This window comes from Cucurbita pepo, unplaced genomic scaffold (assembly GCF_002806865.2).
Source record: "Cucurbita pepo subsp. pepo cultivar mu-cu-16 unplaced genomic scaffold, ASM280686v2 Cp4.1_scaffold000223, whole genome shotgun sequence".
In the NCBI taxonomy this organism is placed as follows: domain Eukaryota; kingdom Viridiplantae; phylum Streptophyta; class Magnoliopsida; order Cucurbitales; family Cucurbitaceae; genus Cucurbita; species Cucurbita pepo.
In genome coordinates, this window is record NW_019646480.1 from 55,716 (window position 1) to 70,111 (window position 14,396).

The following is a 14,396-nucleotide window of genomic DNA, read 5'->3' on the forward strand; positions in this document are numbered from 1 at the left end:
CATGTACGCGTACATGGGCCACGTGTGAAAGAGTACCACACATCAATCCTGCCCATAATAGAAAAGCACCCAAGGCCATGTAAAGTTTATGAAAAGTTAGGTCCCGTTCATATGTTACATGTGTTTGCATTTCTAACCCCAACAGTGGGGTGACTTACTGAGTATTTCATAAAATACTCAAGCTACGTGCTACCTACATTTTTCAGGTAAAGGCAAGGCACCAATGTACCGTTGACGGTGGAACTGAAAACACCATGGAAGTTGGAGAGGGGATATTTTTAGGAGTTGTTATTTGACGGTTTTAAGTTAAGACATTGAATATTGTTATTTAGATTTATTTGGAATTGAGTTAGAGAAGGTTTTATTTCGAGAGATAAGTTTGTTTTGGATTTATGAATCTTTATGAGAGACTCTATTGTGTTTTTCCAAGGTTATTTATGATGAGGTTCCGCGTAATGAATTATGCATAGGTGATGTCACTAATTAGGTTTAGAAAATTAGGGGCGTTACAACAGAACCACGGGATACTTGTCAACATCAAATATAATCATGCTGATAGTAAGACAACTTACTTGGTTGGCCTTAGCTGAAGTTTTTATTTAATCCCAAACCGACTTGCATTCATCCCTTGAATTCTTTTCCACATATACTGAGATGCTTCAACTGTACGGCCTGTTCTTAAAAACAATCCTTTCTTCACTAATCAGAACTCATGGAGAATTTCTACAGTGCTGCCATAACCATGGTCTCGGTAGTAAGGAAGATTGCAAAGCAAGGTGTCGTTGATGTCGAAGACCCAGATATCGTTTCCATCGCCAACCAATTTCACACTCTGGGCAAGAGTCTAAGCCTCCATCGATGCAATTTCCATTTCAAGTTGATACGCTCTACTCGTTAAGTACTCTTCCACATATTCAGTACAATCTTTCAAAATTGTTTTCTACTCAATTTGATTTCTCCATCCAATTCCTATTCTCAACTCTCATGGGAAATTTAAAATAAGTTTAGGAGATAAGAGTTGAAAGCTTCCTCACCCAAGGCTTTGAAAAAATGTTTTAAAAAGTTTCATTCATCCTTTTTTAAACCAAAAAAAAAAAAAAAATTAAAAGATTAAAAAAAAAATTAAAAAATAACTTAAGAATTAGTACGGTAGTTAAAACATACTATGAAAACTTTCTCATTAATACCCTTTACTTTTATGAACAAATCAAAAACGTTTTTACCATCAGTAGGACTGAAACCATCTATCGACACCTTCAAGATTATCTCTGTTTTAATGTTACATTCCAAAGTTTAGTACTATTTTTGAAACAGATATTAACTCTAAAATTATTTTTTTTTTTTAAAATTGTTTTAAAATTAAATTTAAAACATCTTAAAAGATAAAAGGGTAGTTTTGAAATTGTTTTAAAAATTTAAGAGTATTTAAAAAAAAAAAATAGTAATAGTTTTTATCAAAACTAATGATATTTTTTAATTTAAAAGCTTAGGGGTGTTTTTAAAATTTTGTTCAAATGTTTAATGGTATTATTCAAACTTTTAAAAGTCTTAGGATTATTTTTTTCGCATACTGTCGGGTTTAGTGATATTTTTATTAAAAGATCCAAGAACATGATATACGGACATGAGACACAATTATGACACCTCACCGACAAAATTTCATGCAAATTTTTAAAAAAACTTAAAGACAAAAATACGACAAAACACAAGTTATTTCTTCTTCATTTATTTCTCTTTCATAATTTCATTCTCATATTTAACCTTTTTTTATATATATAAATAAAAATAAAAGTTAAACGTGAAAGAGGAGAAAGAAAAAAGAAGAAAAAAATCTTTAAAATTCGAGAAGTGTATCAAATACTCTCTGACTGACATAAAGAAAGTATGAAAATAACTTATTCTCACGTCTCATCTCTAAAACTATGAACTAAAGTTTAAGCCTTTTATTTCCTTTATTTCTTTGTTCATTCCCATCTTTGTTCCATTGGTCTAAATGATCCATTAAACGACAAAATTAAAGTTGTAGTTAGTCAATTGTAATATTTGATGTTCTAGTTTTTAAACTATTTTGAATTGGGGTAAAGAAAGGATTCGTATAACTTATGCTCATGTCCCTCCTCAACATGTGTAATAAGTATTAAGAAATTGTTAGTACAGTGAATATGTTAGACATTTATAATCCAACATTTCATATAGACATGTCCCTCTTAGTGTGAAGCTTGTAGTTTGAAATTATTTAGGCAGAGAATATGTTTTACTTAAAATTCACTCTAGAGAGAATAATAAATACCGTACCACATTCGAGAGAAAATCTTTTTTAAAAAACAAAAAAATCAAAGAAAATTAAAATTAGACAGGGCACTAGTGACATTTTATTGACTCTTTGTTTTGTTCTTGCAAATGTTAAAAAAAATAATAATAATAAAAAATAAAAAAATCTTATCGGTTTAAGTGAGCTTGATCCAAACTTCTACTCACAAAATTTAATTATTATTTGTATACAACTACTAATATGTAAATAAAAAAATAAATAAAAAATAATAATAAAAAACGTACAAAATGTTTGTACTATTGATAATACACTAGTCTCGGTTGTTTGACTAAAACAATGCAACCATCATCCCAATTAAAGAATATGATTGCAAGCTATCTTCTAATAGAGGAATGCTCAATTAGTCTTTGTTGTAAGATTCGACTATATCAATTTGAGTAGCGTTCAGCCACAACTATAAATATCGAACTCCAAAATATTCATGAGCAAAGTAAGTTGCTAAAGCTATCTATCAAAGGTGTTCCAAAATGAGTTGTGAAGAGTTGCCTTCAAATTTAGTTCCAATAAAGGATGTCAGTGTAGAAGAAGTGGAAAGAGTTGGATGGTTTGCAGTGGAAGAGCATAACAAGAATGATGGACATCATTTCATTTACAAGCGTGTGGTGAACGGTTTGTACAGTCCCATTATAGGCTTGGGTCCCAAATATTATATTATTGTGATAGAAGCTATAAATGACCTTGGTTTTCATTTGTCATATATTGCAAAGGTGAAGAAGTTAGATTGTATACATATGATGTGGCCTGGGCCGCCATCCGAGAAGCTCTTGTCTTTTGAAGAAGTCATCGAATTCCCTGACCTCAAATAGAAGTATAACTACTAGACTGTTATCTTTATTTAGAACAAGCTCTCTCTCTACTTGTGTTTGTAGGACATACTTTGTTTTATCTATAAAAATGGCATAACCATAATGAAATAATTATCCTTATATCAGTATTTTTTTTTCTTTATTGAGTACGTCATTTTCTCTAATATCAACTAACTTGTTATAAAAAAAATTGTTCGTAAAATAAGAAAATATTTTTTTATTTGAATAATTATAAATATGAAAACAAAATAATTTTCTCTGTTCTAATAATAGTGGATTCATTTTTATTTTTAAAGTTGTAGTTAGTCAATCCTAATATTTGATGGTCGAGTTTTTAAACTATTTTGAATGAGTGAGCATTAGAATAACTTATTCTCATGTCCCTCCTCAACATGTATTGAATATGTTAGACATTTATAATCCAACATTTCGTATAAACATGTCTCTCTTAACGTGGGCTTGTAGCTTGGAATTACATAGGTAGAGAATATGTTTCACTTAAAATTCACTCCAACGAGAATAATTTTTTTTTAATCTTGAAAAATCAAAGAAAATTAAAATTAAAACATGTCACAAATTACCTTTGTTTCGTTCTTGCAACCATCATCCCGATTAAAGAATATGATTCCAAGTTATCTCTTAATAGAGGAATGCTCAATAAATCTTTGTTGTATGATTCGGCTATTTCAATTTGATTTGCGTAACTCTGTATCAACTAACTTGTTATAAAGAAAATTGTTCTTAAAATTAATTCAGACCTAAGAAAATAATTTTAAGAAAAAAAAAGGGAAGAAAATTTTTAAAGGTAATATAATTTGAATAATTATAAATATGAAAACAAAATGGTAAACATATTACATAATAATAGTGTTTTCATTTTTATTTTATATGATATAAAACAAATATTTAATTAACAAAATTAAAATTATCTTATCTTATCTGGTATATTATACCATAAACATTTTTTTTATTTCAAATTTTGTTTTGTCATTTAATTCCAACCCTATAATAAAATACAACTACCTCTTGATAACAAATTTTTATTTTGCTCTACTTTGCTTATTACTCATTCTAAAAACGACAAGAATACATGGTCCTCAAAAAAAAAAAAAAAAAACATTTAGTCGAGGATAACAAATTTTTATTTTGCTCTACTTTGCTTATTACTCATTCTAAAAACGACAAGAATACATGGTCCTCAAAAAAAAAAAAAAAAAAAACATTTAGTCGAGGATAACAAATTTTTATTTTGCTCTACTTTGCTTATTACTCATTCTAAAAACGACAAGAATACATGGTCCTCAAAAAAAAAAAAAAAAAAAACATTTAGTCGAGGATAACAAATTTTTATTTTGCTCTACTTTGCTTATTACTCATTCTAAAAACGACAAGAATACATGGTCCTCAAAAAAAAAAAAAAAAAAAACATTTAGTCGAGGATGAGAAGAGAGTTGCGAATTCAACCATTGGACAATACTGCGCTGTGAAATTCTTAGTTGTGTCAATTTCTTTTAAGTTATTGAGTTCACTACGAATTCTATCTTTGTACATTACCCATCTATTTTCTTTGAGTTTTGCTCTGTTTTAGTGATGTCTTGTATTAAGAACGAACACATCAAACAGATGAAGAAATTTTCTTACAAATGCTGCCGGATGGTCAAGATGCATGGCTACATGAGTGGCTGAATCTGACATATTGAAGGGCAATAACTCTTTGGCTTGATGACAAGTAGTATTGGTATTAACTTAATATTATTTTTGGAGTTTTTTTTTAAATTTTTTTAATTTATTTTTATTTAAAGATATTAATGAAACATTTTAAAAGATAAAGGGTAGTTTTGAAATTTTTATTAATGAAACATTTTAAAAGATAAAGGGTAGTTTTGAAATTTTTTTGAAAATTTAAGGAAAAAAAAATAGTAATAGATTTTATCCAAAACCAATAGTAAAAATATTTTTTAATTTGAAAGTTTAGGGATGTTTTTTAAACTTTTTCAAATGTTTAATGGTATTATTAAAACTTTTGAAAGTTTTAGGACTATTTTGTAGATAGACTGCAAAGTTCAATGGTATTTTTAATAAGAGACCAAGAACATGATAAACTGACAATTATGACACTACAGGACAAGATTTCGTACCATTTCTTAAAAAGCCTAACACAAAAATACAACAAAAACACAAATTATTTCTTCTTCTTTTCTTTCTCTTTCATAATTTTCTTTCTCTTTCATAATTTCTTCATTCTCATATTTAGCTTTTTTTTTTTATGTAAAAAAAAAAGAAAAAAAAAAATTAAACGAATGAAGAAGAAGGAGAAAGAAAATCCTTAATTACGTAGGCTTATCAAATACTGTTTGACTGATATAAAAAAGCATTGAGAATAACTTATTCTCACGTCCCATCTTTGAAGCTATGTACTAAAGTTTAAGGGTTTTGTTTCCCTTTCTCATTTCTATGTTCATTCCCTTCTTTATTCCTTTGGTCTAAACGACCCATTAAATGACAAAATTAAAGTTGTAGTTAGTCAATCCTAATATTTGATGTGCTAGTTTTCAAACAATTTTGAATGGGCGTAAAGAAAGCATTATAATAACATATTCTCATGTCGCCGTTTTACATGTGTTGAATATGTATTAAACACTTGTTCGTACAATGAATATGTTAGACATTTATAATACAACATTTCGTATAGACATGTCCCTCTTACTGTGAAGCTGGTAGCTTGGAATTACTTACGTTGAGAATATGTTTTAACTTAAAATTCACTCAAGAGAGGATAATTAATACGGTACCATATTCGAGAGAGAATTTTTTTTTTTTCTTTTTTTTTTTTTTTTAAAAATCAAATTAAAATTAAAACATGGCACAAATGACATTTTTTTTACTCTTTATTTCGTTCTTGGGAATGTAAAAAAAAAATGAAATCTTATATATTGTTTTATAGAATTTAAGATTACCGGTTTAAGTGAGCTTAATCCAAACATCTACTCACAAATTTAATTACACGCTTAAAATGTTTGTACTATTAGTAATACACTAGTCTTGGTTGTTTGACTAAAACAATGCAACTATCATCTTAATTAAAGAATTTGATTCCAAGCTATCTCGTGGTAGAGGAATGCTCAATTAGTCTTTGTTGTAAGATTCGACTATATCAATTTGAGTAGCGTTCAGCCACAACTATAAATATCGAACTCCAAAATATTCATGAGCACATTAAGTTTGTTGAAGTTATCTATCAAAGGTGTTCCAAAATGAGTTGCGAAAACTTCCCTTCAGATCTAGTTCCAATTAAGGATGTCAATGAAGAACATGTGCAAAAAGTTGGAAGGTTTGCAGTGGAACAACATAACAAGGATGAAGGACATCGTTTCATTTACAAGCGTGTAGTGAACGGTCTGTATGGTCCCATGATAGGTTGGCGTGACAAATATTATATTATTGTGATAGAAGCTATAAATGACCATGGTTTTCATTGGTCATATATTGCAAAGGTGGTGTGGCCTGCAGTATGGCCGGATTTCTATAAGCTCTGTTCTTTTGAAGAAGTCATTGAATTCCCTGTCCCTAAGTAGGAGTATAACTACTTAGACTGCTATCTTTACTTACAATAAGCCCTCTCTCTATCTGTGTTTGTGGGGCATTACTCTCTTCTATCTATAAAAATGGCATAGCCATAATAAAATAATTATCCTTATATGAATATTTCTCTCTTTTTATTCAGTACTTCACTATCTGATATATCAACTAATTTTTTATAAAAAAAATTGTTCGTAAAATTAACTCGGACCTAAGAAATACTTTTAAGAAAAATAAGGAAGAAAATTTTGAATAATTCTAACCTTATAATAATCAAAACTTAGCTTCAATTAAAAATATAATTCATAATTTTTTTTTAAGAGAACCAATATAATATTCATAATTATGGAAAATTAATTTTAATTCTAATTAACATCTTGGTTTGACACATTTTCAAATATGAACGAACTTTAATTTTGAGTCGAGTGAGTATTAAGAGTCATAATTAATAGTACTTTGCAAACATCTTCAAACATTCAAGAGGTTGGATGTTGAATTTTCTTAAAAGGATAACTAAATCACTAAATAATTATTGTTAATTATTGTTGAATTTCCAGAACAGAGGGAACCAAAATGGTGGGGGAAGAAGAACAACAATTGTTGGATATATATGAATCCTCTCTTGTGTTAGTTGCCTGCTCGAACCCTCGTTCGACGACAAGCTAGCTTTGAGCAAAGTAAGTTGGATGGCCTCGATAGTGGTTGAATCGCTTCGTAACAAATCAAATCCTAACTCAAACCGAGTTCATATGGTTTTTTCTTCTTGAGAATCGGGTTCGTACAAAAATAAAATAAAAAATAAATTCTCATCAATATTACCATTGTTTTATTTCAACGTGGCCATTCATGTCTAGATTTTAGTTCATAATACCCTTAAATTTTAAAAATTTTAAAAAATACCTAAAAGTTTCCTTATCTCCTTAATTTAAAAAAAAAAAAAAAAACTATATTTAAACTAAATTTCAAAAATATCTATGAATTAAAAAAAAATAACATTAATACCCTACAAATTTTAGAAAAATATATAAAAGTTAAAAATATGATCCATGCGAATGAGATTTACCCTTCCATCCCTAGTAAGAACTTATTTATTTATTTATTTTTATAAATATTAAAAGTAGTGTTGCTGAATATTTATTAAATAACATTTTTTAATTTTTTTTTAGAAATACTTGAGATATAAAACTTTTTACTGTTTAAAAGGGTATTTTTACCCTCGAAAAAGTTTAAGGATACATTTTAAAATAAAATATTCACCGTTTTTATCTAAAATTAACTGTCCTAATATATGTATATTTTTGAAGTGTTAGGAGTATTATTAAAAAATTTAAAATAACAAAATATAAATTTTACTTTAAAATACTTTTAGTAATTTATAAAAAAGAAATAAAAAAAAGTGGATAAGGCAGGCGTGGATGATAGACGGACTGACCCATGATGTTTGACTCTGATACCATTTATAACAATCTAAGTTCACTGGGAGCAGATATTGTCCTATTTCGACCTTCCCTTCTTGACTTGTGTTTTTAAAACGCGTGTGCTAGTAAGAATTTTGGTTTACACACCCATATAAAAAATGTTTTATTCCTCTCTCCAATCGATGTGAGATCTCATAGGTATCATACACATACAATAAAATATAACATGTAGTGGACCTAAAACGATTCAAAATTAGGTCATCTAGCCTGCATCCCTGCCCTAAATAGGAGTATCTAGCATGTAATCCTGATCAAATCCAATGACATTGATCATATAATCTATGAGCAAATCTCAAAACATTAATCATCTACCATAGTGGTACAATTAACACATTCACTCCCGAGTGATGAACATCAAATCACTGAATCATAGAGCAATGTCAAACAATTTCTAAAACTCTCCAACAAGATAATTCTTATAGCCTACTCTATTCCAAATTCCTTTCTGGCTAGTAGATACTCGATCAACTCTAAGAGCTCAAGTTCACCGCTAATAGATATTGTCTTCTTTGGGTTTTCTATTTTTGGCTTCTCCTCAAAGTTTTAAAATGTGTTTGCCATGAAGAGGTTTACGCGTACTTATAAAGAATGATTCGTTTCCCCCTCTACTCGATGGGATCTCACAAAAACGATCTAGAAACTTAAAACAAGGTGAAACAAAAGCAATCTAACCTTGACATCGAACCAAATAGGCGTAGCTGAAAGCATATCCTATGTAGGACGGATGCAGAAAGCTTATTTTTGGTTATAATTTCTTCTTGTCACTGTCTTCTAAGTTAAATGATTTATATGCTAATGGTTATAGTTGAAATTTAGTTCTTTGCAGGAAATGTGCAACCATACCAGTTCCTTCTGCCTCCAACTTGGCCCTTTTGTTACTGGAAATACGTTCAATCCTGAAGAACTCGTTGAATCATCAGTTGAGAAACTCGGTGATCATACGGTATAATCCTCCTCTGTCTCGTAGATTATATTTTTGTTATAATCGTTCTTTAAGCACAATAATACTATGTGAGATCCCACATCGGTCAGAGGGAACAAAGCATTCCTTATAAGGGTGTGGAACCTCTCCCTAGTACACGCGTTAGGCTGACAACAATACGTAACTGGTTAAAGTGGACAATATCTGCTAGCGGTGGATTTGGCCTATTACATGCTATAAAAATAACTTAGAGATATGAGATTTTCTTATCCTCGTTCCGATAAATTATCTTTTTAAGAAACTTATAATGTAGTCGTATATTCAATTTACACTATTCTTTATAAAACTCATAATTATACCCTGAGATCGATAAGTATTGTTAGGAACCACGACTCTCCATAATGGTATGATATTATCCACTTTGAGCATAAACTCTGATGGCTTTGCGTTTGGTTTCCCCAAAGGGCCTCATATCAATCGAGATGTATTCTTTACTTATAAACCCATGATCAACTACTTAATTAGCCGATGTGGGACTCCCTTTCAACAATCCTCAAGAATATATCATTTGTAACGAGATGACAAGTTTGAAGTCTCGTTTTTCTTACGTCCTGATGGCCTTCCTCTAGGCTTCCTTGGTTGAGACGATAAAGTCTGATGAAACACATCGACTAGCAGGTTGCACTTCACTGATTAAGGCAGCCTCTAGTTTCTTCTTGAATCTGTACTTTAATTCCTTTTTCTCCTGACCTATTATTTTTCTTCACTTTCTTGCTGCCAACGCCAATGGATACTTTTGTAGTTATTATGTAGTTTCTTCTTGAATATGTTAAGTTTGAATAGAACAACCTTAAAAACTTATGTTTTTTTTACAAATACACACCGGAGACTCTTTATGCACTGACGGGTACACACAATCTAGCCAAGGCAACGGCTAAAGGAAGCACGGTTGTGTTAATTGTGGCTAGTGCCAATGATAAACAATGGCAGACATCTGAGAAAGTTTTGAGAACCATGCTTGATTCTTTTCAGCTCTAGTTCTTCCTTCAAACAAATTTCAAATCAAGTTATATTCGATCACGTTTCATATTTGACTCTGTCGAATAAATATTGAATATTGTATTCTGGGCTGTTATCTGTTCAATTAGAAATCAGAATCCTCGAGAATGGTATGATATTGTCCATTTTGAACATAAGTTCTCGTACCAATGTAGATAGTATTTCTTATTTATAAATCCATGATATTTCTCTTAATTAGCCAACGTGAGACTACTCTCAATAAACCTCAACATGTTCGACAAGTTTTGTAACGGCCCAAGCCCAATTCTAGTAAATATTGTCTCTTTGAGCTTTTACTTTAAGGGTTACCCTCAAGGTTTTTAAACGAGTTTCTTAAGGACGGTTGTAAAAAATAATTCGTTCTCCTTCCCAACCTAAGAGTGATCAGGTAGACAAAAAAGAATCTCTGATCTTTGGTAGCCAATCAAATTGCTCCAAAAAAGTTAACTCCAAAGACCTACATGATATTATTATTAAATCATTTTATCTTAAAAGTTATTGTTAAAAATCATTTATATAACCAAAATGTATACATCAATTCAATTTCTAATTTATTTTAATGCTATTTTGAATTCAAACAAATCAAAATACAAGTTCCATATTACAAAATACATTAATCACGGACTCTACACGTGCACTTTATTTTCACGTTTTATAAATTCTCGATCAAATGTTAAACCAACGCGGTTTGTATTTGGTCATGCGAGCAGAACCAGCAGGTTCATCATTATCCATGCGTCGATTATTTCGAAAGGCTGCATAGCCAACAACGTAAGAGATTACGAGAATGATCAAGACAACGATGTTAATGACCAAGACCTTTCTCCAGCTCTTCTTGATGCTGGCTAGAACTCCAGCCTTGCAAGAGTCACAAGCATAGCAAAGTTGGTGTTGGTCATTGCTCCACCTTGCACAGTCAGGCTCAGGCCCCACGAGCCCTCCCCCAACATCCCAGACTGTCTCGTTCACATACACATACCCACACACTGTCGGAGGCTTGCAGCAACCAGACTTCAAAAAACACACCATAGCAACAAGAAATCAAATCAAAGGGAGAAGAAATATCAATTACTTCGTCTTTTTTTACGCGCTTTTTCTCGATGTTTTTTTTATGGAAATATTTAGAGATGTTCGACTTACTCCAACTTACTGGGTGACACAGACTAAAACATGTCACTCTTCGTTTAACTTACATGTTTCACAATCTAGCTTCAACCGTTAGAAGTACTCATGGATTGAGTTGGATCAAGCTGAGACATTTTATAGCTCCAACTCAATTGTTCGAGTAGTAAAATTTTCAACTTAAAGAACATTTATTAAATAATGAACCCATCCCGACCCAACAATAATTTTATTAGATTATGTTGGTTCGAATTATTCGGGTCCTTTATTCAAATTTTTATTTTTAATAAAAGTAAAATATTAGTTTATAAAACTTTTATTTAACCTTTACCATACAAACTTAGAATATATATTTTTTAAAAATTACCTTCCAAATGAAATTAAATAAAAACAATAAATAAATAAATAAATAAATAAATAAATAAATAAATATATATATATATATATATATAACAAAAATATATATTTTTTAATATTAATTCATAACCTAACGCAAAAATATATATTTTTTCGAATGAAATAGAATTTAAAATTTTTCAATTTAATCCCACGATCTCAAATTAAGAAAAAATGGTTCAATATACTAACGACAAAACTAGATATAAACTTTATAAAGAAGATTCAACAACATATTTATCCCGACACGTTAATTAATTAATTTAATAATTTCACTCAACGTCTCAAACGTCCCCAATAGAGGTTTATAAGTTTAGTTTTTTTTATAAAAAAAAATTAATTAAAAGTCAAATAGGTGACCAAAGAAGAAAAAATAAAAAAGAAAGGCACTTTAATGCAATATAAAGAGAGGAATATAATAAGGTTTTGGATTATTTTTATATTATTCTCTTCCCAAGATTGGATCTCTAGATTCATTTCAATCATTTAAAATATTCACAATTTTCTTTTATTTTAAATATCTACAAATTTAAACCCCTTTTAAAAAAATAAAAATAATACTTTCCCTAACTTATAAACAAATACGAAAAAATAATTCATACTCTTAAATATTTTTTTAAGCCTATTAATTTAAATTTTATATGGAATAAATTTAGTTGTATTAAACAATAATTTAAGGGAATAAAATAAAAAAAAATAAAAAAAAATAAAAAAAAAACTAAGATAACTCAATAGAAACAGTTAATATTTTATTTAAATAATACCCTTAAGAATTTAAAAGTATTTAACACGTAAAAGTTTTTAAAAGTTTCATTAATATCTTAACTTTAAAAAATAATATTGAAAAGGGAGATAATCTATGAAATGTTGTTGGATAGTTTTCATTCATATATTTGTGTAAAAAAAATTAAATTTTTTTATAAAGTTAAAGAGTATTAATATATCGTTTAAAATTTCATGAATATTCTTTTAAATATATTATTAATACTAAAAATATTTTTGAATTATTTTTTAAATTGGAAGTATTTTAAAGATAAATTATGGAAATTTTTATTAAATTAATCTAAAAATGAAAAAAAAATAAAAAAAATAAAAAGTTAATTAAATACACGGCGGTTGGGACGCGGTTATTGGGAAATGCTCCACTTGTAAAAAAAAAAGACCACCGCCCACCGGCTACGATTACGCCACGTGTATCAAAGTTTTGAATATTTTGTTTCACTCCAAATATTTCAGTATATATATATATATATTGAAAGGAAATATGAACTTTAAAAATCCCACTATAATTTTTTTTTTTTTTTTGGATATTTATCTAATTAATATATAATGTGAATAATCACCCCAAAAAAAATATGTATACATTATGAAATTTTCATATTAATATCAAATTAAATTAAATTAAATTAAATTATTGTGTTTTGTAACAATTATAAGTACATGAGAAGGGTCCCTTTTATTAATTTTTCAAAAACAAATCCATAATTTAAAAATTAAAATTCATCAATATATACGTATATAATATTATAAATATTATTTTATTTTGAAAAAATAAATATATTATATATTTAAATATATAATATAAAAAGAAAAAATGTACGTACCTCAACCGGAGTGAGATGTCTAAGGTAAAACATATCGATGGTCTCCGGCAAACCGCCGACGGTTCTGCCAATTTTCCGGCAAGCATTGGAGTCTCTAACACAGGAGCTAATCTTAGCCCAGTAGCCATCATCGGCGACGCGGTCCCTGAGCCACCCAGAATAGTCTTGCAAATAGTAGTCCAAATAGAGTCGGTTAGGTAGAGGGCGGCCGGAGCCCTTGTCGGTGACGGCGTAGGCGAAGATTATGAAGCCGAGAATGGCGGCGATGATGAAGAACATGGCGAAGAGGTAGAGCCACATGAGGAAGGTGTTGCGGTAGCAGGCGCCGCCGAAGCCGGCGAGAGAGACGACCATGATGGCGACGCCGATGACGATGAGGGGCCATTGAAGGAACTTGAGGCAGTCGGTGGTGTTGGCGTGGTTGGTTAGCCATATGCCTCCGCCGATGATGGGGAGGGAGAGGAGGAAGGTTAGGAAGTTTAGGAGTCCGATCAAGTGGTTGCTGGTTCTCATGGTGGTGAGCTTCTATTTGGTTCTTTGACTTGTGAGGAGTGGTTTTTATAATGGTTTTTTTTTTTTTCTATTAGCCAATCGGAAGTGAAATTACGAGTTTGTCCTTTGTTTTCTATGCTAGATCCTTGAAATTACTACTTTGTCCCCCTTCAGTTAGCGCACACTCACGCTGTCGAATCACGAAGGGAAAAAGGAGTCCATATAATATCATGGCAAAACATAGATATTGTAATGTACACGTTTGTACTCATTATAACGAGGAAGTATCCCGATGCATGTGACATACAATATGCATGAGTTCCCACCGTCTCAATTTATAACATACGTGTAATGCAAGTCATATCTCCATTCTTTTCATGATGTAGCGTTATATGAGACATGTATTCATAACACTTATGTATTACATTAGTTACATGATATGACATAAGAAGGTTCTCACGGTTCCTCTATGGTTTCACCAAAGCATCTTGTTGAGTGTTATCTCTCTCGTAAGATCTTTACTTCTGGGACTAAAATTTGGAATAATTTTTTTCTAATTGCAAAGACTTGTAGTGTATCACATGGGTCTAGTCGATCATGTGCTTA

The 14,396-nt window shown here is 30.1% G+C and overlaps 1 protein-coding gene across 1 annotated transcript; it reads right to left on the reverse strand.

The window, feature by feature from the left end:
- Positions 1-10,736: 10,736 nt before the first annotated feature.
- LOC111784529 (tetraspanin-3-like) lies at positions 10,737-13,812 on the reverse strand. Its single transcript, XM_023665199.1, has 2 exons — positions 13,299-13,812; positions 10,737-11,187 (listed from the first exon to the last, which is right to left on the reverse strand). Exons 1-2 carry the CDS (start codon positions 13,809-13,811, stop codon positions 10,843-10,845), a joined length of 858 nt encoding a protein of 285 aa, XP_023520967.1. The 5' UTR covers position 13,812; the 3' UTR covers positions 10,737-10,842.
- Positions 13,813-14,396: the final 584 nt, after the last annotated feature.

Excerpts from the sequence above, each read along its gene's own strand:
- LOC111784529 (XM_023665199.1), bottom strand. The coding sequence starts at position 13,811 with ATGAGAACCAGCAACCACTTGATCGGACTCCTAAACTTCCTAACCTTC. Across the intron at positions 11,188-13,298 it reads GACATCTCACTCCGGTTGAG|TCTGGTTGCTGCAAGCCTCC; the intron begins GTACGTACATTT and ends TGTTTTTTGAAG.